At 53.5% G+C, this 21774-nt stretch overlaps 7 protein-coding genes across 7 annotated transcripts; 2 read left to right on the top strand and 5 right to left on the bottom strand.

Moving 5' to 3' along the window:
- Window positions 1–257: 257 nt before the first annotated feature.
- On the top strand, window positions 258–2434 carry BDW47DRAFT_129320 (putative MFS transporter; the record flags this gene model as incomplete). Its single annotated transcript, XM_024816975.1, has 3 exons — window positions 258–1197; window positions 1250–1431; window positions 1481–2434. 3 exons carry the CDS (start codon window positions 258–260, stop codon window positions 2432–2434), a joined length of 2076 nt encoding a protein of 691 aa, XP_024668145.1.
- Window positions 2435–2913: 479 nt separating this feature from the next.
- BDW47DRAFT_112741 (uncharacterized protein) lies at window positions 2914–3864 on the bottom strand. The gene is made up of 2 exons (XM_024814234.1): window positions 3802–3864; window positions 2914–3733 (listed from the first exon to the last, which is right to left on the bottom strand). Exon 2 carries the CDS (start codon window positions 3409–3411, stop codon window positions 3133–3135), a length of 279 nt encoding a protein of 92 aa, XP_024668144.1. The 5' UTR covers window positions 3412–3733; window positions 3802–3864; the 3' UTR covers window positions 2914–3132.
- A 191-nt stretch (window positions 3865–4055) lies between these two features.
- On the bottom strand, window positions 4056–5936 carry BDW47DRAFT_80592 (SUN domain-containing protein). Its single transcript, XM_024819900.1, has 3 exons — window positions 5308–5936; window positions 5016–5251; window positions 4056–4956 (listed from the first exon to the last, which is right to left on the bottom strand). Exons 1-3 carry the CDS (start codon window positions 5623–5625, stop codon window positions 4140–4142), a joined length of 1371 nt encoding a protein of 456 aa, XP_024668143.1. The 5' UTR covers window positions 5626–5936; the 3' UTR covers window positions 4056–4139.
- ppm1 (protein C-terminal leucine carboxyl O-methyltransferase ppm1) lies at window positions 5937–7597 on the bottom strand. Its single transcript, XM_024819899.1, has 2 exons — window positions 7233–7597; window positions 5937–7162 (listed from the first exon to the last, which is right to left on the bottom strand). Exons 1-2 carry the CDS (start codon window positions 7477–7479, stop codon window positions 6249–6251), a joined length of 1161 nt encoding a protein of 386 aa, XP_024668142.1. The 5' UTR covers window positions 7480–7597; the 3' UTR covers window positions 5937–6248.
- Window positions 7598–7604: 7 nt separating this feature from the next.
- Window positions 7605–13102, bottom strand: BDW47DRAFT_112737 (ubiquitin-protein ligase RKR1). The gene is made up of 8 exons (XM_024814233.1): window positions 12646–13102; window positions 12198–12591; window positions 10418–12146; window positions 9544–10364; window positions 9074–9490; window positions 8648–9021; window positions 8286–8585; window positions 7605–8237 (listed from the first exon to the last, which is right to left on the bottom strand). Exons 1-8 carry the CDS (start codon window positions 12940–12942, stop codon window positions 7716–7718), a joined length of 4854 nt encoding a protein of 1617 aa, XP_024668141.1. The 5' UTR covers window positions 12943–13102; the 3' UTR covers window positions 7605–7715.
- A 209-nt stretch (window positions 13103–13311) lies between these two features.
- On the top strand, window positions 13312–16142 carry BDW47DRAFT_112734 (TFIIH/NER complex ATP-dependent 5'-3' DNA helicase subunit RAD3). Its single transcript, XM_024814232.1, has 4 exons — window positions 13312–13371; window positions 13445–13901; window positions 13952–14068; window positions 14123–16142. Exons 1-4 carry the CDS (start codon window positions 13355–13357, stop codon window positions 15917–15919), a joined length of 2388 nt encoding a protein of 795 aa, XP_024668140.1. The 5' UTR covers window positions 13312–13354; the 3' UTR covers window positions 15920–16142.
- A 20-nt stretch (window positions 16143–16162) lies between these two features.
- BDW47DRAFT_112733 (DNA-directed RNA polymerase I core subunit RPA190) lies at window positions 16163–21668 on the bottom strand. The gene is made up of 3 exons (XM_024814231.1): window positions 21410–21668; window positions 18081–21321; window positions 16163–18026 (listed from the first exon to the last, which is right to left on the bottom strand). The coding sequence occupies exons 1-3, from the start codon at window positions 21592–21594 to the stop codon at window positions 16449–16451; spliced, it is 5004 nt and encodes a 1667-aa protein (XP_024668139.1). The 5' UTR covers window positions 21595–21668; the 3' UTR covers window positions 16163–16448.
- Between the last annotated feature and the right edge of the window lie 106 nt (window positions 21669–21774).

Here is a 21774-nt window from a genome sequence, read left to right as displayed (position 1 = left end):
TCCAATCATTCGGTTCTTTCTCTAGGCTAACGGGGATCATGCTGAACTAATTTCCGAAACCAATTCCGATCCTCCGTTGTTTCTCCCCCCTCTATTCTATTATTTTTATTTATTTTGATTTTATTTTTTTATTCATTCCTCTTTAACCGGGAAAATAAAACAAAAAATAAAATAAAATAAAGAGAGAACTCTAATATACTAATAAAATAATAAAATATCTGACTTGGCGAGTGACGACCGCCAAGTCGACACCCTCAATGCCAGTCTCCAATTCTGCATTCCAAGGACATCATCGTCGTCAGTCGTCCACGACGACCGCTATTCCTTCCATCTCAACGCTCCCTGCCCCGACTCCCTCCTCTTCTTCCTCCATTCAGCAACCTAAGAGGGACCGGAATGCCCATCACTCCCGGGCCACTTCCTGGACGTCTGGTCACGATCAAGGTCCCGAACCCTCCCCCGTCTTCCCCTCTTCCTCCTCTCGCCGTCGCGGGAACTCCAACGTCTCCCTGGCGCAAGTCTCCGAGGGCTCCTCCGGCCGATACGAAGACGACGACGACGACGACTTCCACTTCCCGGACGACGCCGGTAACAATATGAACCTCAAAAGTACCTCCTTCGAGTGGCAGGGCCACGCCCGCAGTCGCTCCGGCCACTCCATCTCCCGGCATCTGTCGTCCTTCCCGTCCGATCCCTCCCCGCAACCCCGGCCCGGCCCCGTGACCTGGATGTCACTGCCCCGGAAGCAACAGCTGGGGATCTTGGGTCTCTGTCGCGTCTTCGATTTCCTGCAGGTCGCCTCCCTGCAGGCTTACATGTTCTACCAGCTCAAATCCTTCGACGAGACCCTCTCCGACTCCGACGTCGCGACCCAGGCTGGTATCCTCCAGGGCGCCTTTACCGCCGCCCAGTTCGCGACGGCCATCCCTTGGGGACGTGTTGCCGACGCCGAATGGGGCGGTCGCAAGTTCGTGCTGCTGGTCGGCTTGTTGGGCACTGCGCTGTCGTGTTTGGGAGTTGCTTTTTCGACGTCGTTCGCGCAGGCCGTGTTCTGGCGCTCGTTTGGCGGTGCTATCAATGGTACTGTTGGTATTATTCGGACTTCTATCGCGGAGAATGTCAAGGAGAAGAAATATCATTCGCGCGCGTTTCTCATTCTCCCAATTGGGTTTAACATTGCTTCACTGTTTGGTCCGGGTAGGTTTTTCCGCACCTAGAGTGTTTTTGAATATGTGTACTGACGAAATAGTCATGGGCGGCATGCTCGCTGATCCCGTCCGCGCCTATCCCACCCTGTTCGGCCCCAATTCGTCTTTTGGCGGCCAGACCGGCGTCGAGTGGCTGACGCGCTATCCGTACGCCTTGCCCATGTTCGCCAATGCCATCTTCTTGAGTGTCACGGCGGTCTTGGTCGGCATGTATTTCGAAGAGGTACATCATCTTCTCCATCTACCTCCCGGAACTAGGCTAATCCATCCAGACCCTCGATGCGTGCAAAGGCAAGCCCGGCCTGGGCACCTTTACCCTCCGACTCGTCGCCAAGGTCGTCCGCGCCACCGTCCCGTCGTCATCCCCCCTGCACCAACGGCTCCCCTTCGCCGACTACGACGAAGAGGGCCCATTGCTACACCGACATCGCGAGTCCGAGAGCTACGAGCTCGAGGAAAAGGCCGCACGGCCCACAGCACGCGCCGCGCGCATCCTCCCCTTCCGACGACTGTGGACCAAGAACGTGCTCTGCACGCTCCTGGCACAAGCCTTCTTCGACTTCCAGATGGGCGCCTTCAACAACCTCTGGCTACTCTTCCTCTCGACCCCGCGATACGACGCAGCCGACCCGGCGGCGCCCGCGCGCCGACTGCCCTTTATCTTCACGGGCGGCCTCGGCATGCTACCGCAGAGCGTCGGCTTCGCGACGGCCATCCTCGGCGTCATCGGCATGCTACTGCAATTCACCATCTACCCGACGATCAACGGCCGGCTGGGCACAGCCAAGAGCTACCAGTACTTCCTGACTCTATTCCCGCTAGCCTACGCCTTCGCGCCGTACATCGCACTGGCGCCGTCGTCGACCCCGCCCCCGGGCCAAGCCAACGGCATCTGGGTCTGGTTTTCTATTGTTGTTGTGCTGTTCTTGCAGGTCACGGCCCGTACCTTCACACTCCCCACCTCCATCATCCTTCTTAATAACTGCTCGCCGCATCCGTCCGTGCTGGGCACCATCCACGGCATCGGCCAGTCCGTGTCCTCGGCGTTCCGCACGGTGGGACCTATCTTCTCTGGTGGGTGGTACGGCTACGGGCTGGAGATGGGCATGGTCGGGTTCGCGTGGTGGCTGGTCGCGCTGGTCTCGGCCATGGGGTGCGTCGCTGCTGTTTTTGTGTACGAGGGGTCAGGGCATGAGATTTTACTCCCTGGGGAGACGTATGACTAGTGTATAGTTTTGCTCTCTTTTTTTTCTTTTCTTTTTTTTATTTTTATTTTTTTTGTTCTTTTTTTGCATCTGCACTGCATTCCTTCAATGTTTCTTTCGTTGTGTCATTTTTTGATCCCATGTAAATATTTTGGTGGTGTATAGTGACTTGTACAGTTGGATGATAGATAGAGTATATAGAGTATCGAGGATACTTGGACATATTCATAACACGTAAGATAGATAAGGTAGTCAACATGTAACATCAATCAATCCTCACAGCCGCCTCAGCGCAGCAAACCGCTTCGTCAGATCATCCACTTCGGGGATTTTCCCCCCGGCTGATGATCCTGACTTATCATTATCATTAGTATTTCCACCCCCATCCTTCTCCCCAGCATCCCCCTCCCCAGCAGTATCTCCATCATGATCCCCCCCATGATCCCCGTCCCCAGGAGAATCCAACCCATGACCCCCCGGGTTATACCTCTCCGACCTCACAGCATAAGCCCTCGCAATCTCCTCCAGATAACAGTCCACGAGCTCCTCGCTCGGCGCACGCACCCGCAGCGCCTTGACCAGTTTCGGAGGAACCCGCACGCCCGGCACGCGGTCGTCTGCGGCCAGCGCGGCGAACTCTTTGCCGTACCGTTCTGTGAGGAGCGCGCGGAGGAGGGTCAGCTCGCGCACTTCGGTGGGGAAGCGCGCTTGCGCGTAGATTATGGAGGTGCTGGCTGTGTCGAGGGGCGGGGAGATGTATTCTTTTTCTTCTTCGGGGGGTTCTGAGGTTTCGGGTTGGTTGTCTTGTCGGGTGTCTTGTTCTTGTTCTGTGGAGGTAGCGGTTTGCTTTGCAGATGTAGACGACGGAGAAGGAGAAGAAGGAGCAGGCGAAGACGGATTCGAACTCGACCTCCAGAATGAAAACGAAAACAACCCCGCCTCGTTCTTCTTCTTCTCCCTCCCCGCATCATGTCCAACCTTCCCAGAATGAGTACCATGCTGCTGCTGCGCCTTCTGCAGCTGCAAATAATAAGACCGCATCTCCCCCCTCATCGCCACCCCCTTCTCCGAAAACGCCACCTGATCCAGCAGATTCGCCCGCGCAAGCACCAACTCGCAATACAGCTCGACCATCTCCATCACCTCCACGGCGGTGTCGGTCGCGATGACATTTTCGACCCGTATGCGCGCTGACTCGTCGCGGCCTTCGGCGAGGAGGGCGGATAGCTCGCGCCGTTGGTGGACGCTTTGCGCGGAGGACTTCTTCTGCAGGAGGCGGAGGCGGGGGATGAGGAGGTGGAGGGTGGAGGTTAGTTTTGCCTGTGTGCTTCTTTAGTATTCGATATGTATGGTCTTTGTGAAGTGGGGAGGGAAGGAGAAAGACGTACGGTTTGTGGGGAGGGAGGCATTTCTTTTGTCTCTTTCTTGCTTTCTCTTCTGCTATTGTTGCCTGTTGTTGTTGTTGTTGATGATGTTGGTCTGTGTCTGGGGATTCGATGATGCGGAGATAGGGTGATTACGTAAGTGTTTATCAGGACTATATAACTAAGCCCTACTATAGTTCGAGTTATGTGGATTAAACAACAGAGATGACTTGGAATACAATGAGAAATAAATTAATAGATAAAATAGTAAAAAGCTTTGTAAATGAAGATAATAACATCGTAATCAATGCCAACGTAAATCATAGGCAAAAGTATTCAAGCGTATATAATGCAAGGCCCGCTTATAAGACCTCACGTACACCCAGCACACCCATCACCATCGCCACTACAAACCCCACAGAGACTACATCCCGAGTGCTTCCACTCTGGGCAGAGGAAGAAGGCGTCGCGGTCCCGGTCCCCGCAGACTGGGCAGTACCGGTCTCGATCAGCACTGGCGGTCGGTAGGTATAGCTGGAGGAGGATCCGCCGCTGGAGCTTGGGCCCGACGTGGGGCGCGTGGTGGAGGGCGACGACGTGCTGCTGGTCGGGGCGTCGGTGCTGGTCGGTGCTTCGGTGCTAGTTGATTCTTCGGTGCTAGTTGGTTCCTCGGTGCTAGTTGGTTCTTTGGTGCTGGTTGGTTCTTTGGTGCTGGTTGGTTTCTCGGTGCTGCTCGGAATGGACAGTGTCGTCGAGGACCCCTTGTCGTCCTCATCCTCATCATCGTCGTCATCAGAACCAGCCTTATCAAACACCACAATATGCGCCTTCGCCCCCTTAGGAACAGTGACCACGCAGAACGCACCACCCCCCGCGCCCTCCTTCTCCGACTTGCCGCACACTTCATTAACAGCGTTGACATCCGGGTCGATCTTGCACGGCAAACCCTGACAATCGCCCCCGTCGCACTCAATCTCCACCCCGAAGTCCGGGACCACGTCGCGGAACGGCGTCGCCGGCTCCAGGTAGACGGGGTTCCACGCGAGCTTGACAAACGTCTGCCCTTTTTTGTCGGTGTTGGCCCCCGCCACGTAGGGCGACCAGTTGCCGTATGGGTTGGATGAGGTGCCCCACGCGCAGGCTGTCTCGGGATCGTACCCTGGGGGGTTGATGTAGAAGCTGTGTTTTCCGATCAGTTCCTAGCTCAGGATTCATGTGGACGGGGAAGGAAGGCGTACTGCGCTGACGTCTCGCACCAGTAATCCGGGTCGGGCACCGCCAGGGCCGTCACGTCCTCGACCATAGTGGGGATCAGCATCGCTTCGTTCCCTGGCAAGACGGTCTGACAGAAAGACACCCCGCCCTTCTTGCACTTGCTGCGGGCGGCCACCGCGCCGGTCCCGTCCTGGCAGTAGGGTTTGTCAGGGAAGGGCTTTTTGATCTTGCCGTCGTCGTCGCAGTAAAGACCGCCGTTCTAGTCCTGTTAGCCGAATTCTATCCAACTATTTCTCCCAATAGCCGAGCACCTACCATGGACGCGGGATAGCTGTACGAGGTCGCGTCGGGGTCCCACTGCATGGACAGCTGACCCGGGGGACAAGCGTAGGGACAGTATCCGCCAGGCTCGCACGATTGATCAGGGCTCAGAGCCCAGCCGCCGTTCGTCATGCTCGGTGTGATCTCAACCAGACCGGCGTCCTTGGGGAATTTGCAGCTTCCACTCCGCTTCTCCAGGGGCTCCTCGACGCTGGCGTGACGATGGCGGTGGCGGTGACTGTGGCCGTGGCCGTGTTGGGCAGCCCCCGCGCAGGCGAACAGCGCCAACCATGTCGTCGTATAGTATCGCATCGTGATCTCGATCCGACCCAGGGTCTACAATCTCCAACGAAAGACGAGGTCTTGAACCCAAATGAATGACTGGGGTGAAAAGGGACAGACCAAGCGATGCATAAACAAAAGAGAGAAGAAAAGGAAATGGGAGAACTGGAAATGAGAGAGGCACAAGCAGGCCACTGAGGCCGGGACTAATGAAACCATCGTTGGATTAACTTCTTAGTTCGTCCTTGGCAGGAGACTGCGCCAATCAATCTCTCCCCGGGTGTTCATGCGCGTCTCCACTGTAGGGCTATCGTTCCATTCAATCCCGGAGTATACATGGACTCGAAACCCCTTCAGATGAGGATCGGCCACGGAAGACGACTAAGAAACGTCCAGACCCGAGGTTCACCGCGATCGGCACATCAATATCACCATCTGGCTGTCACCGGAATTGGGATGTGATTTAACGATGGCGCTTGCCCGTACACTTCTATAACCCCGACGCGCGCTGTGGTGTAGTGTAGAGTTTGTAAAGGGGGATCCGTGTCACCCTAACCGCCGGGGAAGGCGTCGACTAGTCGCAATAGTCGCTCTCGCAAGAGGACAAGGTATCCGATGAGAAATGATTATTGCAGCCAGTCAGTCGCCTGCGTCTAGCCGTCCTTCTGACCTTCCATCCCCCTCCATCCATCAAACACGCCCGTCGTCTGCCCCCCCGTCGTCCCCTCGCGCCATCCCCACGCCACGCAATAATGTCGAGCCAACAGCTTCCATTCCTCCATCTCATCGAGCATCTCCAACCCCGCCACCCGCTCCTTCTCAGCCTCGTCCACCCATCGCTCCCACAAGAAATCCACATCCGCCGCCGCCTGGCCCCCGTGGAACCCGTGCTCCTGTAGCCGCCGCCGCTGCGCCTCCAGCGTCGCGTACTTGTGTAATGTAGGCAACTGGATGCCCCGCGTCGCCAGATTCGACACCATTGTGCGTCCGAATGCGTCATCCGGCCGGATTGGCTCGTACAGGATGAGACCCAGCGGCGACGGCGGTGTCTCTCCGCTTCCTCCAAACAGTGTTTCCGTTAGATACCCGACCACGTCGGCCGCGTCCCCAGGCGACAAGTACACTAGACAGCACTCGGAGATCACCAGCGTTGGCAGCGTCGGGTCCACCTCGCGCAGCGCCGACGTTGTCGCACCCCCATCCGGCGCCCGCTCCCCCTCTTTATTCCCTCCCTTCTTCAACGACCGCAGATCCAACGGGTGAATGTGATACGGAGGGGAGTGCAGCGCATCCCCCGCCGTGGAGATAGCCACATCCGCACCGAGCGCACGCTGCAGCAGTGGCGACGCACGGATAAACTTAATCTTGGCAGCTGTATTCACGGCGAAGTCGATCTCATGGTAGACGAGGTTTTGGACGGGCGGGTGCGACGCGGACGACAAGAGGCGGAAGATGCGCGTGTCGGTGCCCGCACCGAGCGAGATGATCTGTTTCCTGCTCGTCGCGGGCACCCCATCGAGGAATCGTCGGACGAGCGTATCGATTACCGTTGTTCGCACGTAAGTGCCTGTAGTTTGTGCGATTCGGAAACGATCAGGCGGGCGCGGTCTTCAGTTGTGAAAGGATCGTCTGCGTACCTCTGTTGATTATGGGCAGGCGGCGAGTCTCTGCCCCCGGTTGTGTCAGAGCCGGCGCATATGGGTCGTCGAGATATCCCAGACGAACGGCGCTCAGACGCGACACCCCGGCGTCGTTGTCTGTGCCTTGCACTACCTGGTCTTGACTGCCTGTTTGCGGGCCCCCACCTCGACCCCTCAATCGGCCGCGACTCCCCCCGCCTCCGCGGCGCAGTGTGTTGAGGTTGGGAATCTGTGGTGCCGACATGCAGGGTGTTGATAAACTAATTGCGCGAGAGAAAGAAGGTGGATGCGCAAATAAAAAGACGGCAGGTGTGAAAAAAATAAGTAGTTGGATTGGAGAAGAAGCTCAAGCCGATCGGAATGAAGTGATGTCAATCCGGTCTAACCCCATCGGGCAATCCGCGACCTGACTAAAAATGATGTCTATTTTGTCTACTCCAAATCTGAACCCATTCCTCTATACAAAGCTAACGTTGCAGATCACACAAAGTTGAAGTTGTTCCGGCACAGAGGACAGCTGCTCTGGTTGCTGCTCTTGAACCACCGGTACAGACACACCGAGTGGAAGGTGTTCTTGCACGTCGCGCACCGCTTGTTCGGCGTCTGCATGTCCGTTGAGATGACCGAGTAGCAGATCGCGCACTCGCTCTGTCCCTTCATGGCTCCCTGCACGTTCTTCCGGAAGGCCAGCAGCCCGTCGACCAGGTTTCCGTTCGCGAACATGATCACCCCCTGGATTGTGATCATCCAACCCTTCCACTTCCGCTCGTCCACCAGCACCCGGCTGCGTCCCGTCACGAGTGCCGGCTGCAGCGGGTATGCTGGGGGCAGAGAGATCGACACTGACACCGGCGGCGACTCCTCGTCCACTGGGATGCTGGCGATGATTTCCGCCGTCTTGGGAGAGATTTTAACCGCCAAGGCACGTTCCTCGTTGGGGTCTTGCGTCGCCACCCACTCGGTGACGCTCTGGAAGGAATCGGCAACGACCAGGGGCGAGACCTGTCTGGATTAGCATGTAGAAATAGTAGAATCCCATATGGTACTCACGAATCTCTCGGTCCAGCTTTCTACCGGCCCCTTGATGCGCTTCTTCGTGTCGATCCACCATCCCTTCGTCACGGTGGGAAGGTGCTTTAGGCATAAGTAATACAAATGAACCAGAAGCCACTGGATCTCTCTCTCATCCGTCTCCGACTGGTCGAGTTCAAACGAGCGAATATCAAACTTGGATGCGTCCACAAGTTTTCCGTTCGACGTCTCAAGAAATTCAAAAGTAAAGTTCAGCAACGGAATGAGCACGTCGTTCTCTTTGATGCTGTTCACGTAGTGCTCTTCCACAGTAGCAGACTATTTTGCGTAAGCCGGGATATCCCATCAGAAGGGGTGAGGCTAAGTATGAATTGACGTACCGTGTTGACAAAATGGTCAAAGACCACTTGCCAGCTCAGCAAGTATGACCGGACCTCTGCCCACATTCTATCATCGCCGTCGGAGAGCGCTATCGATTCCGAGCTCGGTGCCTCAAGCAGCAGTGATATTAACTCATTAGGAAGTCGGACAGTCGACTTGGATAGAGCCACATCGAATGACACTTGTTCCTGGGTACTTGGCACGTAGCGATGGAGAATGGTATAGGCTGCTCGTTGCACGGCTCGGCTCTGAGCCGTCAGGAGAGGGAAAAACTTGCTCACTTCCTCGAGACCCTCAGTCGGAACGACAGTGATTAAGCGACAGAGGAGGTCGACGGCGACATCCCGCGGCTGGTAGGAACTCGTTGATGAATCTGTCCGGTTATCAGTTAGCGGCCCCTACGTATCCATGAAGGATTTACGAACCGAATTTTCTCAACGTAGATGTCAAACTGTTGAACAAAGTCGCCTTCTTATCCGACCAGGCGTCTTTCACGTCGTCATTGCTGTCCTCGTTGTCGACGATCCCCTTCAGGCGAGTGAAAAGTCGGAATGACGAACACAAAACTGGCAGCGCTTCATCGCCAGCGTTTGTCTCTCGCCATGTCCTACTAAGGATCTCCACGCACTCTTCCCAGTGTGACCCGTATATTTCACTGATACAGGGTAGCACAAATGACAATGTCTGGAAAATTTCTCCCTGGACAGCCAGAGATGTTTCCTCAGACTGAAGGCACTGCAGAAGATGTTTGACTAAGAACACCACACGCTGCGTCGGGATGGACGCCGCGATGTCTTCGTCCCCGGGTAGAAGAAGATTCAAGAGCGCCAGTTTTCGCAGACCTAAATTGAGTCAGCACCAAAGCAAAAGCAAAGTTTGCTTCCTTGCCACTCACCATCCTTTTTCTCGTCCGATGGTTTTAATCCAGTGGAATCTGCGACAAGCTCATTGCAAAGTCGTGTCCCGGTAGGATTGGAAATTATCGAGTCTCGCAGAACGGCAACCCAAGAACTGGACCAGATGGCATTTGCCGCTCGAGTGTCTCGGCAAAGTTTGGTAACCTCCTCCGGAGATTTGGCCTTGTGCGACAGACTGGCACTGTCCATGATCTTCGCGAAAGCTTCGCCGACCCGGTAATCCCTTGGAGAAAGACCAGCCAGCTCCTCGAGTTTACTTTGCCAGAAGGAAGTTATCTTGGGGGCAACGCTTTCGGACTCAGTCCAATCCCTCATCACCTTTCGGCCCTCATTGACAACTGCCATGTATTCCTCTCGTTGTTCAGGGAGAATCAGTCCAGTGATGCCGTTGGAGTTCTCAATGCTCAAGTCATCGTCGACCAGTTGGACCGACAGAGGAATGTTGAAGAATAAGGTTTCGAGTTCTTCGACATCGAGATCCATCGTGATGTTGAAAAGAGAAAGAACTCGGGTGGTGAAATATACCAGTCGGAACGCAGATGAGCAGTGGTTAGAATCGCGTGGCACCTTTTCATAGCGTTCCTTGAATTCTTCTGACAAAGTACGATCAATAAGGTGCACAGTGCCTCCTAGTGGGCTGGTGATAACAGCTGAAGTCCGAAGAGGAAAGTCGAGGAAGGGTCCTAAAGCCGCGGCCCAAGATTTGCGCGAAGGTAGCACATCCTTTGCTATACGACGAACGTCTTCGGATTTAGTGTTATGTAGCAATTCTTCGGCGATAATCAGCAGCGATTCGATCCTTTTTGACGTTAGCAGATACCCCATATTTTTTATCTTCGGCGAAGCACTTACGAGAGCGACTCCTCAGTGACATGATCGAAATTGTGCTGGAGAATCTCAAAGCTGGACTTGGCACTTGTCTCGCTGACGATAGAATCCTTCAGCGTCTTGATCAACGACTCGGAAAGGTTGGATACTTCTTCCTCGGGAGATTCCGCCAAGAAGAGTAACTTTCCAGTCAGCTTGGAGCCGTTGTTTCCATTTTGAAAGCCGCGGACAGCTTCCCGGACTGAGCCCGCAATTTGCGAAAGGCCGTGCAGGGCGTTGGTGACTTTACTTCCATCAGACAGTGCATCAACAATTGACATGAACACCTGATCCGTCAAAGCCCCATGTGAACTCTTGTTTTGAAGGACCGCGATAACAATCGACCAGTGCAGATTGCTACCTCTGCAGGCTTGGTCAAGAGCCCGCATGATCAAGGAAGGCAGCCCGCTCTTATCTCCCACCTCCTTGAAATCCAGGGTTGACAAAAGCTTCTGCACAGCATGCGCGTTAGACGATCCAGGTTCAAACTGTGCGACTTTCTCAATAACAGTCTCAAAGCTTGGACCAAACCCATCCCACGAACGACAGGACAAGATAATGGAGATCAGGCGGTCGCCAGATGGCGAAAACAGAAGCTCAGGTGCATCAACTTGCACGAAATTCAGCAAAGCTGAAGAGCCTTGCGCAATTTGTGGGACCTTCCGAATCGTCTCCTCAACGACACCTGCTGCTCCATATGGCTTACCATTTCTGGTTCGCAACACTTCCAGGCAGTTCTCAAGCAAGGTCGAGTTGGCGTTTTTGAAAGCCGCCAATATCCGGCTTTCATGCTCCGAATCCGCTACTCGGGAAAGGACTGCAGCCTCGAGGGCAAAAAGACGCTCGGCTTGGCTGCACACTGAATCTTGGGAAGCCCTGAAGTCCTGGGACTGCTCTGGACAAGATATCTTGACAGCTTGGAGCAAGTCATCCGACATGACCGTTCCTATATGTTCCAGTTCCGCTTGATACCCATGCGTTGCTAGAGTGACAAGATAATCTGTGCAGATTGCTTCAGCCGCCAAGGCAGGAAGCGACCACTGGGGTCGATCCTGTTCGGGTTTCACGTATTGCAATGGGATAGGAGATAGTCTGTTGCGCAAGAACTCCGTCCTACTATCTTCTGGCAGCAAATGAGCGAGCCATATCCCAGTATCAATGTAGGACTTCCATGCAGCTGCCCGGTTCTGGCGAGGCTCTTCCCTTGAGTTTAATCCCTCTTGGAATGACTCTACCAACACCGTTGCACCTCCGAGTCCGATGTTCTCTTCGCCGGTATGTTGAGTGTCAACCTTGGCCAATGTTTGCAGTGGTATGATTTGCAATAACTCATGAAGATTTGGCCAAAACGAGCCGGCACCGCCCTCGGAACCCTTCTGGATGTACTGTAGCAAACGCTTTGACGGTGACGATTTTCCAGTATAGTCTTGGCTCCATAATTGAGGCCGCACAGATGTCATCCGCAGGAGCGACTCGGAAAGATCCGAGGAAGACCCAAGCTGAGAGATATGCAAAGACTTGCCGATCACAGCGGCACTAACAAGCTTCCAGTCCAACAGTTCCGGGCCTTTCGACACCGCAGATCTGAGAAGGGTATATATCGACTTGCGCACAAACGGGTCCTCGTGGTAGCAAAGAGCCCACAACGATTTACTACCTAGTAGTGTTTCGATCGTGACGAGATCTTTTTCCAGATCCTCCTGTGCTGCATTTCCTACTTCGAGTCAGGCCAGATTGGGATAATGCTGGGTTTCAACGGGCATACCTAAGATCCGATTAAACAACAAGAGCGCAGTTCCTACCACACGAGCATACTTCGCTTCTGCATCGTCTGGCTTGACCGTCCTCTCGTCACTCAGAGTCAGGGCAGTCTGCTGAAGGACTACATCGTCTACAAACGCAAGGATCGAGCTCTGGTAGACCTTCCAGACACCATTTCTCTTTTCATCGGTAGAGAACACACGGGTAAATGACTCCACAGCAGATCGATGCACGGGCTTGTCGTTGTCGTAGACTCCAGCAATCCATGGCCCAATAACCTTGGGTAAAAAGCGGACAATCCGCTTCCCTACAAGGGATGCAATGGACCCTTGTGTGAAATGAGCATTTTGTCTCACTCTCCGGGAGATGTCGATTGACGCCCGGGGGTATATTTTGACCTGTCAGGTCTGCGATCAGCAAATTGTCCGAATCCGCATAGAATGGAGACAAACCCAAGCTTCCAGGAATCCGTCATCGAGGGTCCCCTTGCGAGATTCTACACTCGCAACATAATCCTTTAGGTCATCTAGTGCTTTCGTTCGTGTAACTTCATCCTTTTTCAGGAAGTTCTTGAATGCGATTGCCAATTGTGGCTCCGAAATCTGCGACAGATTGGGCGGCTCCGTCACATATGTGAGAGACGACGGTTCCCTCCCTGAGCTAGCAGACGAAGAAAACGCCCCAAATGAGCTAAAGGCACTCGTAGCGGCACGGCTACTCGAGGCCTGAGATTTGAACTTTTTACTCATTAGTGAGTGTGGGGTAGGCGGCGGGATATAAATGAGCGAATAGCTAGTTGCAAAGGTAGGTCAGAAGAACCGAAAGAGCGTCTGGGCAATTGATGACACTCTATCACGATCGGTGTCTATTGAAGCTGCATTCCAATTGTCCGTTGTCAGTTTGTTTGAGGTTGTCGACCGCACCAGGGCGTCATTGGGAGAATAATACAGTGATTTGATTGATGATGATAGGCGTGACCCACGATATCTTATGTCATCAGTCGGGCTTCCCGATCGGGACATTGCGGTGCACGTGATGTGGTGTCATCGATCGTCGAAAGAGGCAAAGGCGGCCATGGATGCCTGGCCGCGCTGGAGACTAAGGCTTCATTTCTCTTCCCCGTCAACTGAGCCAGCTTGAGCCTCCTGCTCAACCTGCATCATGAAATTCTTTATTGAGTAGGCTGAACCTTTTCTGATATCCCGTTCCCGATGCAAGAAAAGTTTGTTCTAACCACGCACTTCGTCACAGTGAACTTCCGGTTCTTTTCCCGTATCCGCGCATCTATCCCGAACAATATGCCTACATGTGCGATCTCAAGAAGGCCCTCGATGTCGGGGGTCACTGTGTCTTGGAGATGCCTTCGGGAACCGGCAAGACCGTTTCGCTGCTGTCCTTAATCATAGCTTATCAACAACATAAACCGGAGCATCGAAAACTCATCTATTGTTCTCGAACCATGTCGGAAATCGAGAAGGCCCTAGCGGAGTTGAAGGAGCTGATGAAGTTTCGGACTGAACAACTCGGGTATACCGAGGAGTTCCGCGCATTGGGTCTGACGAGCCGGAAGAACCTGTGTCTCAACCCGTCCGTCAATCGAGAGAAGAGTGGTGCGGTAGTGGACGCACGATGTCGGAGTTTAACGGCCGGATTTGTCAAGGAGAAGAAGGAGCGAGGAGAGGACGTCGAGCTGTGCATATACCACGAGGTATTTAGGCATCCAAACACCAATGTGGTGATTGTGACTAAACTTTCTAGAACCTCGACCTTCTCGAACCGCACAACCTCGTCCCACCCGGTGTCTTCACTCTCGACGGTCTGCTCAAGTATGGGGAGGAAAATAAACAGTGCCCCTACTTCTCCGCACGGCGCATGGTAGGGCTTTTCACCTATAGATCTGACTGGACCAGAGCTGATATGCTTGAGTAGATGCCGTTTTGCAACGTTATCATCTATTCGTATCATTACCTCCTCGATCCCAAAATCGCGGAACGAGTTTCCAAAGAATTGTCCAAAGATAGCATCATCGTCTTTGACGAGGCGCATAATATTGACAACGTGTGCATCGAGTCGCTCAGTATTGATATCACGGAAGATTCCCTACGAAAGGCTACCAGGGGTGCGAATAACCTCGAACGCAAGATCACCGACATGAAGAGCTCAGATGCGGACAAGCTTCAAAACGAGTACACAAAACTTGTCGAGGGATTGCGGGAAGCAGAACAGTCCAGAGAAGAGGAGCAGTTTATTTCAAACCCGGTTCTTCCAGACGACCTACTGAAGGAGGCAGTACCGGGGAATATCCGGCGCGCAGAGCACTTCGTCGGTTTCCTCAAGAGATTCATCGAGTACCTCAAAACCCGAATGAAAGTCACACACACCATATCCGAAACACCTCCTTCATTCTTAACACATGTCAAGGATTTGACCTACATAGAGCGCAAACCTTTACGATTCTGTGCAGAACGCCTTACCTCGCTGGTGCGTACTCTGGAGCTTATCAACATTGAGGATTACCAGCCGCTTCAGGAGGTAGCAACATTTGCAACGCTAGTTGCAACATACGACAAAGGGTTCCAGTTGATTCTCGAGCCGTTCGAATCGGAAGCTGCGACTGTGCCAAACCCGATCTTACATTTCACCTGCCTAGATGCGGCCATCGCGATTAGGCCCGTGTTCGAGCGATTCAAATCGGTCATCATCACATCAGGAACCCTATCGCCTTTGGAAATGTATCCGAAGATGCTTGGATTCGAAGCTGTCTTGCAAGAGTCATACAGCATGACTCTCGCACGGCGGTCCTTCCTTCCGATGATTGTCACCCGTGGATCAGATCAAGCCCAGATTTCCTCTTCTTTCCAGATACGCAACGACCCCGGCGTCGTCCGGAACTACGGCAACATTGTACTTGATTTCTCGCGAGTCACGCCAGATGGAGTTGTTGTCTTCTTCCCTTCGTACTTATACATGGAGTCCATCATCAGCATGTGGCAAGGCATGGGAATCCTGGATTCCATCTGGAATTACAAGTTGATCCTCGTCGAGACCCCCGATGCCCAGGAGTCATCCCTTGCCCTAGAGACTTACCGGACCGCATGCTGCAACGGCCGAGGCGCTATTCTTTTCTGTGTCGCGCGGGGCAAAGTCTCCGAGGGGATCGATTTCGACCACCACTACGGACGCGCCGTGCTGTGCATCGGCGTCCCATTCCAGTACACCGAATCCCGCATCCTAAAGGCTCGCCTCGAATTCCTTCGCGAGAATTACCGCATCCGAGAAAACGACTTTCTTTCCTTCGACGCCATGCGACACGCCGCTCAGTGCCTAGGTCGCGTCCTCCGCGGCAAAGACGACTACGGTGTGATGGTCCTCGCAGACCGACGCTTCCAGAAGAAGCGGACGCAGCTCCCAAAGTGGATCAGCCAGGCCATGCTGGACAGCGAGACGAACCTCAGCACCGATATGGCAGTCTCGACGGCCAAGAACTTCCTGCGCACCATGGCGCAACCCTTCAAAACAAGAGACCAAGAGGGGATCTCGACGTGGAGCATAGAGGACCTGGAGCGGCATCGCGAGAAGCAGCTGTTGGAAGATGAAAAAGTCCGTCGCGAGGCAGTAGCCAATGGGCACGCGATGGACGGTGTCACTCACAATGGTGCGGTCACTGCTGCGGACGAATTCGATGATGAAATTGACGAAGATCTCATGATGCTAGACGCGCAGTAACATCAGTTCTATCGGTCTGACAGTCCTCTTTTTTTCCCCTCTTATTCTTTTTTTTCCCCCTTCTCTCACCTTATGTTGCATATTTGGGTGCGCTTTCCTCAACTTTATACTATCGCATGTAGCATGATACCAGGGCGGTTTTGGTGTTCACATTGGGCAAAAAGGAATCAATAGTTTATAAACCATGTGTGAAATTAATTTTTATAGCGAGCTTAGACTAATCTTGGAACTATTTGTTTATTTATTTATTCGATCCGATTGATTCGCTTCTAATGGGCGTCAGATGTCATCTAAATGCTGTCAAAATAAGAACAAGACTTTTGTTTTTTCTTGATTCCGCTGAAACAGAACTCCGAAGATCGTAGGACACATCAATCAGGACAATAAAAAGAGAAAGGAAATTACAGAAGACAGAAGGAAATAAAAACAGATGCATAGTAAATACATGATCAAACTCGCAAAGCATATACAGCAAACACATCGTCCCAGTCCAGTCAATAATACCGGCACTATATAACACTCATGCAGATTAGGCAACAGGCGCAAGAACATCGAAAGCACCGGTACCAACGGTGCCCACACGACCAACCACGATGCGACTACTGGGACTCTTCAGGTTGTCGAAGTCCCGCTCGATGACGGAATCCTTGAGGAAGCCAACGGTGGTTTCGAAACTCATCTTGGCAAACGGCGACGAGCCGTCCCTGACGAGACCGTTGCGGTTGAAGGGCCGGAAGCTACCAGACTGGGTCATCACGTCACCGATCAGGTTCAGATGGCGGTTGTCGACGGAGATACTGTGGCCTTCGAAAACGTCGGACATTTCGCGTACGATGGAGGCGCGCGCGGCCTCGACACCGTAGAGGTTGAGCATGTGGTGGATGGAGTTTGTGTAGAGACTGTGCGGCTTGATGATGTCCTGGTAGTCGCGCATGGCGAGCAGGTTGACACCTTCGGTGATGACGCAGGCAGGCTCACCCTTGGTGACATCGGCTTCGACGAACGTGCAGTTGCCCAGGCCAGGGATTGACTGGATGACGGCGCTGCGGGCGGCATCCTCGACCAACGGCAGGAGCAGCAGCTTGGATGTTGCGATGTCGTATTGTAATTGAATGCTGCACGAGATGCCTTCGGAGGGGCTGAACTTGAATTTGTGGACCTCGGCAAACTTGCCCTTGATGTCGTCCTCACGCAGCTTGCTTTCTTGGGCCTGGTCTTCGGCGTCTCCTTCATCAGAGGGATCGTTCATTTCGATGTCTCGAGGCTTGGCGTTGCCATCATCATCCTCCTCGTCGTCATCCTGCGCTCGGACCATATCGACTTCTTCGTCCTCGGGACCCTCGTACGAGACCTGGTTAGACCGGTTCTGCGCACCCCTGGCACGCTTGGCGTCGTCGGCATCCTCCTCGTCATCATCGTCGGCCGCTCCATCCTCTCCTTCGCCGCCTCGCACAGCTTCTTGAGTGGTGCCGACAGAGACGCCAATCTCGGGCTGGGCCGTCGAATGATTCTTGAGGGTCTTCTCGTCATCACGCTTCTTGATTTCATGTCTGGTAAGTTTGACCAGCCTGGGAATGAACTTGTTCTGGAGGGCGTTCTGCAGATCCTTGGCCTTGATGGCATATTCGGCCATATATTCTTCAGGCGGGAAGAACGTAATTTCGACATCGTAGATCTTAGCCTTGACCTTGCCAGTCGAAACTCTTTCTTTCACTTGAACCTTGTCAATGACCTCGGCGATGCTGAGCTTGCTGATTGCCTTGGCGAAACGTTCCGAGTGTTCCTTAGACAGCTCCTCGTTCAGTATCAAAGTCATCGTCGGCGTCATAATGTTGGCACTGGCAGTCATGACAATTTCACGCAGACGAGGGATACCCAGTGTGACGTTCTTGGCGGAGTGACCAGCCAAATGGAAGGTATTCAAGGTCATTTGGGTGGAAGGCTCTCCAATAGACTGGCCGGCAACAATACCAACAGCTTCACCAGGATCCACGACAGACTTCATATACTTCATGTTCATCACCGTATTGAATCCCTTCTTGCTGATAACACCAGTGCCAGGCTTCTTCTTATCCTTCAAGACCTGATCCGGGTTGCTATCCTCATACTACACGAAGTTATTAGTATGTGAGAAACAATCGGAAAATCGGAAGTTCCATACCTTTTTAAGGGCTTGCGAGAAGGCCTCGGACGTACTGCCAAGGTTTCCACCGGGGTGCCATATGGACAGGGCTGGATCCATAGCCTCGGGTTTACCTGTCTTGCGCACCTTCTTCATAGCCTCCTTGTGCCAGTTGGCAACCTCCTCCTTTTCTAGGTTGTGGAAGTCGCTCGTCAAGTTGACCTGAGACATGATGGACTTGTGGTTCAATGCCAAGAACTCGAAGTCATTCAAGTGGACCTGTTTCGTGATATCCAGACCGTCCTCTCCGTACAAGAACTGGACAATCGAGCCATCGGACGCTTCTCGGACGGAAGAGTCGTATTCCGCTCTCAACCCTTCCATACCCTTGATCAGACAACGCTGCAGGTAACCGGAACGGGAGGTCTTGACGGCAGTATCGATAAGACCTTCACGACCGGCCATTGCGTGGAAGTAATACTCCTGGGGCTTGATGCCCGTCAAGAAACGACCACAGACGTAACCACCAGCCATAGGATGCGTTTCGAAGGCTCGGAACGAAGGCAGTGTTTTCCCGCTAATCATAACGGGCACACGTCGGCCTTCCAGAACTTGCTGGCCAAGGTTACACGAAATCAGATTGGCGTTGACACCAGAACCCTTGGCTCCGGAAATTGTCATCGACTGCATTTGATTCCACGGGAACGCTTTAACCAGACCTCCCGGGAGACAGCCCTTGGTGATTTCACTTGACAGAGTGGCAGTCCGGGCGTTGGAAACGCTGTCCAAACCGCCCTGCTTCTCGTCATCACGGAGAACGTCTTCCAAGCGTCGCTTCAATTCACCATCCTGGTCGGGAACTGTGGTCTGGTCGAGCGTCACGTACTTCAACGCAACTTCCTTGCCAATTCTAGCAGCCTCTTTCAGCTTCTCTTTGCGTACACGGTCACCCTCCTTCGTCAGCCGAAGGTCGTCAATGCCGCAGGTGAAAGCACGCATGTTCAAGAACCTGGTGAGCAGCCGGCCCAGAATACTCATCAACCGGCCAGCGATGGTGTGGCCATAGATCTCGTGAATGGAATCGATGAAACCGCCAGCGGAGGGACCAATCTGCTTTTTATCAAGAATACCGCAGAGCAACTCTCCGTCCTTGAAGATGACAGTTCCCTCTTCATTGCCTTCGCCCCACCGGTCACCAGGAGTTGATGATTTGCTCTTCAAGTTGAGACCGGCTCTCCCTGGAGGCATGATATTCTTAAGGATCGTTGAGATGATCTGCTTTCCGGTCCAAAGACGCTTGGGCCGAATCACCATAGGTGGCATGAGCTCAATCCGATCCGAGACAGTATGAGAATTCTCCGGCCGTAGACAATTGTACAAAAGCTGATGATAATCTTCCTCTTCAAAGAAGCTATCACGGCAAGTGAACCATGTGCTCATCGAGATATGATCCTGAATCAAACCTCTGAGAGGTTTCCCGGACGTTGCGACCAGATACTGATGATCCGCGTCCGCAAGCATCATGGCTTCGGCTCGTGCCAGCTCATTCTGAGGAAAGTGCATGTTCATCTCGTCACCGTCGAAATCGGCGTTGTAGGTGTTGCAGTTTGCATAGTGCATGCGAATCGTCCTCTCGTTGGGAAGCACACGGGCTTTGTGACCCATGATAGAGGGCTTGTGAAGCGTGGGTTGACGGTTCATGAGCACAACATCACCCGTGGTCAGGTGGCGGTAGACCTTCTTGTTGCGCGAGCCCTTCATCCGCCAGTTAGACGGGGCCAGCAGCTGGTTGGCCAGTGCCGTTCGCTCGTCGAGGCTCTTGAATTTCAGGTTGGTGACCTGTCCCAGTTCGTTCTCAATCGCGGAAGCACCGGGGTATTTGTCGGGGCCGTTGATTACGGCCTGCTTCATTTCCCAGAAATTGTGGTTCGTCACAGGCTCCGGATAGGTCAGCTTCTTTGCAAAGACAAGCGGAACACCAATCTCATTGGTCTCGATGTTAGGATCGGGCGAAATGACACTTCGGGCGGCAAAGTTGACACGTTTGCCCATCATGTTCTTCCGGAACAGACCCTCCTTCTTTTCCAAAATTTGCTTGATGCCGTTGGGGGCGCTGAGAAGGGCTGACCCGGAGAGTCCGCTACGATCGCGGTCGATCAAACCGTTGACAGTATCTTGAAGCTGCACAATGGCCTGGAGGAGATCGCGATAGTCCCGCAGCCGAGAAGCGGAGTCGGACCCCAGGTTCTGCCTTTCCTTGCTGATCTGGTTGATGATGTCGCAATTCTTCAACACCTGGGTCAAGGGCGTGTTCTGCTGTGCTTCCATGATCTCACCCGGACCCTGCTGAGCGGCGGGGCGGTACTTATTGGGCGGGACCAAGATGTTTTTGATGAAGAACATATCCGCATTGATGCGGGATTCCTTCTTTGACAGCGGCCTGGAGTTGTAGACGAGGCTGAAGATCTCGGCCTCCTTCTCGAACAACAAAGTGATTGCCGCATGGACTTCGGGAGACGGGAGATACTGGCCGCCGCCCTCAGCAGATTGGTTGTTACTCCCCATCTGGGATAACACGGCGTTTCCGCGAGCCACCTCCTCTTCGGCGCCATGGGTCGTCGAGTGGGCTTGTTTCTCCTTGCTGTTGAACTGCTTGGCTTGTTGAAGGAGAACCAGAGGGTTCGGTGCCTGGAACCCACCAGTAACCATGGCCAGTTTCGATTTCTCAGACAGCACTTTTCGGAAAACCTTTGAGTAGCGATCCTTTCTGTATCCGGGTGACATTCCTTTGCAGTGTGCACACTTCTTAACACCGACAATCTCCTTGAAAAATTCGCTGATGAGAACCCGTCTGTTCTCGGCCGCAATGGGGTTCTTCGAGCCGTTCATCAGGCCTTTCAGTTTGCCGGATGCCTGTGCTTCGCGAATGCTTTTCTTGACATAGGTAGCTCGGCGCGCAATGATATCGTCGTCGTCATCTTCCTCTTCGCTACCGGAAGCGTCACCCTTCTTCCCTCCTTTGGACTTGCCCCCTGCGCCGGCTCCCATTTCATCGATGGCGGCCGCCTCGTCGATTAACCCGTACTGCAGGAGACGCAGCTTGCAAGAGTATTTGTTGATTTGAACCCGAGAGATTTGAAGACGGTGGCAGTAGATACATTGCGCTCTGAGCAGGCGATACATCTGATCGAAGTGCGTGACATTGTAGACATGGACCGGAAGCTCAATGTGTCCAGGATGGCCTGTACAAGCCCAAGAGCTCAGGCGACAGGTCGTGCAGCTAAAACCAATCAGTTTTTTCTTGTTCTGGAAACACGGTCGAGGAAACCTCAAATCAGACGAAAAAGCACCCAGACGTAAAGACTTACGCATGATCGCCCCAGGCTCCCATAGCCGGGTCATACAGACCACCAGGGACAGGATTGTTGAAAGAATCCAACGTCGGGGTATTGTGGATTCGCTTTACTGATACGGCCTTGACATCCTCCTCGGAGTAGACGCCAAAGTCCACTCCCGAGATGGTGGAGGCCACAGGACGTGCGAAATTGGCCATGGCTCCCTGCAGCTCCTAGAGCGACCGATGACGGCGTAAAAGAGTTCGTTGGTCGCAGTGGAGGGGAAGCTGCAAGAAGAAGCGGGTTCGTTCGGTCTCGATGCCGCGAAGAAGAAAAAAAAGTTCACCCAACTTTTTCTGCCTTGCGACACCGCCCTGGGGGGCTCCACCTTTTTCGAT

The sequence above is a fragment of the Aspergillus candidus genome (genome assembly GCF_002847045.1).
Source record: "Aspergillus candidus strain CBS 102.13 unplaced genomic scaffold BDW47scaffold_69, whole genome shotgun sequence".
Lineage (NCBI taxonomy): Eukaryota > Fungi > Ascomycota > Eurotiomycetes > Eurotiales > Aspergillaceae > Aspergillus > Aspergillus candidus.
This window is presented reverse-complemented; position numbering and strand designations above follow the sequence as displayed.

Coding starts and splice junctions, on each gene's coding strand:
- BDW47DRAFT_112741 (XM_024814234.1), bottom strand. CDS start 3,411: ATGGTACTCATTCTGGGAAGGTTGGACATGATGCGGGGAGGGAGAAGA.
- BDW47DRAFT_80592 (XM_024819900.1), bottom strand. CDS start 5,625: ATGCGATACTATACGACGACATGGTTGGCGCTGTTCGCCTGCGCGGGG. Junction 5,252..5,307: donor ACAGCTATCCCGCGTCCATG/GTAGGTGCTCGG, acceptor TAACAGGACTAG/AACGGCGGTCTTTACTGCGA. Junction 4,957..5,015: donor TGGTGCGAGACGTCAGCGCA/GTACGCCTTCCT, acceptor CGGAAAACACAG/CTTCTACATCAACCCCCCAG.
- ppm1 (XM_024819899.1), bottom strand. CDS start 7,479: ATGTCGGCACCACAGATTCCCAACCTCAACACACTGCGCCGCGGAGGC. Junction 7,163..7,232: donor CCTGCCCATAATCAACAGAG/GTACGCAGACGA, acceptor CACAAACTACAG/GCACTTACGTGCGAACAACG.
- BDW47DRAFT_112737 (XM_024814233.1), bottom strand. CDS start 12,942: ATGAGTAAAAAGTTCAAATCTCAGGCCTCGAGTAGCCGTGCCGCTACG. Junction 10,365..10,417: donor GTCACTGAGGAGTCGCTCTC/GTAAGTGCTTCG, acceptor AACGTCAAAAAG/GATCGAATCGCTGCTGATTA. Junction 9,491..9,543: donor ATCGGACGAGAAAAAGGATG/GTGAGTGGCAAG, acceptor GACTCAATTTAG/GTCTGCGAAAACTGGCGCTC.
- BDW47DRAFT_112734 (XM_024814232.1), top strand. Junction 13,902..13,951: donor AGCTGTGCATATACCACGAG/GTATTTAGGCAT, acceptor TAAACTTTCTAG/AACCTCGACCTTCTCGAACC. Junction 14,069..14,122: donor ACTTCTCCGCACGGCGCATG/GTAGGGCTTTTC, acceptor ATGCTTGAGTAG/ATGCCGTTTTGCAACGTTAT.
- BDW47DRAFT_112733 (XM_024814231.1), bottom strand. CDS start 21,594: ATGGCCAATTTCGCACGTCCTGTGGCCTCCACCATCTCGGGAGTGGAC. Junction 21,322..21,409: donor GGAGCCTGGGGCGATCATGC/GTAAGTCTTTAC, acceptor GATTGGTTTTAG/CTGCACGACCTGTCGCCTGA. Junction 18,027..18,080: donor TCTCGCAAGCCCTTAAAAAG/GTATGGAACTTC, acceptor AACTTCGTGTAG/TATGAGGATAGCAACCCGGA.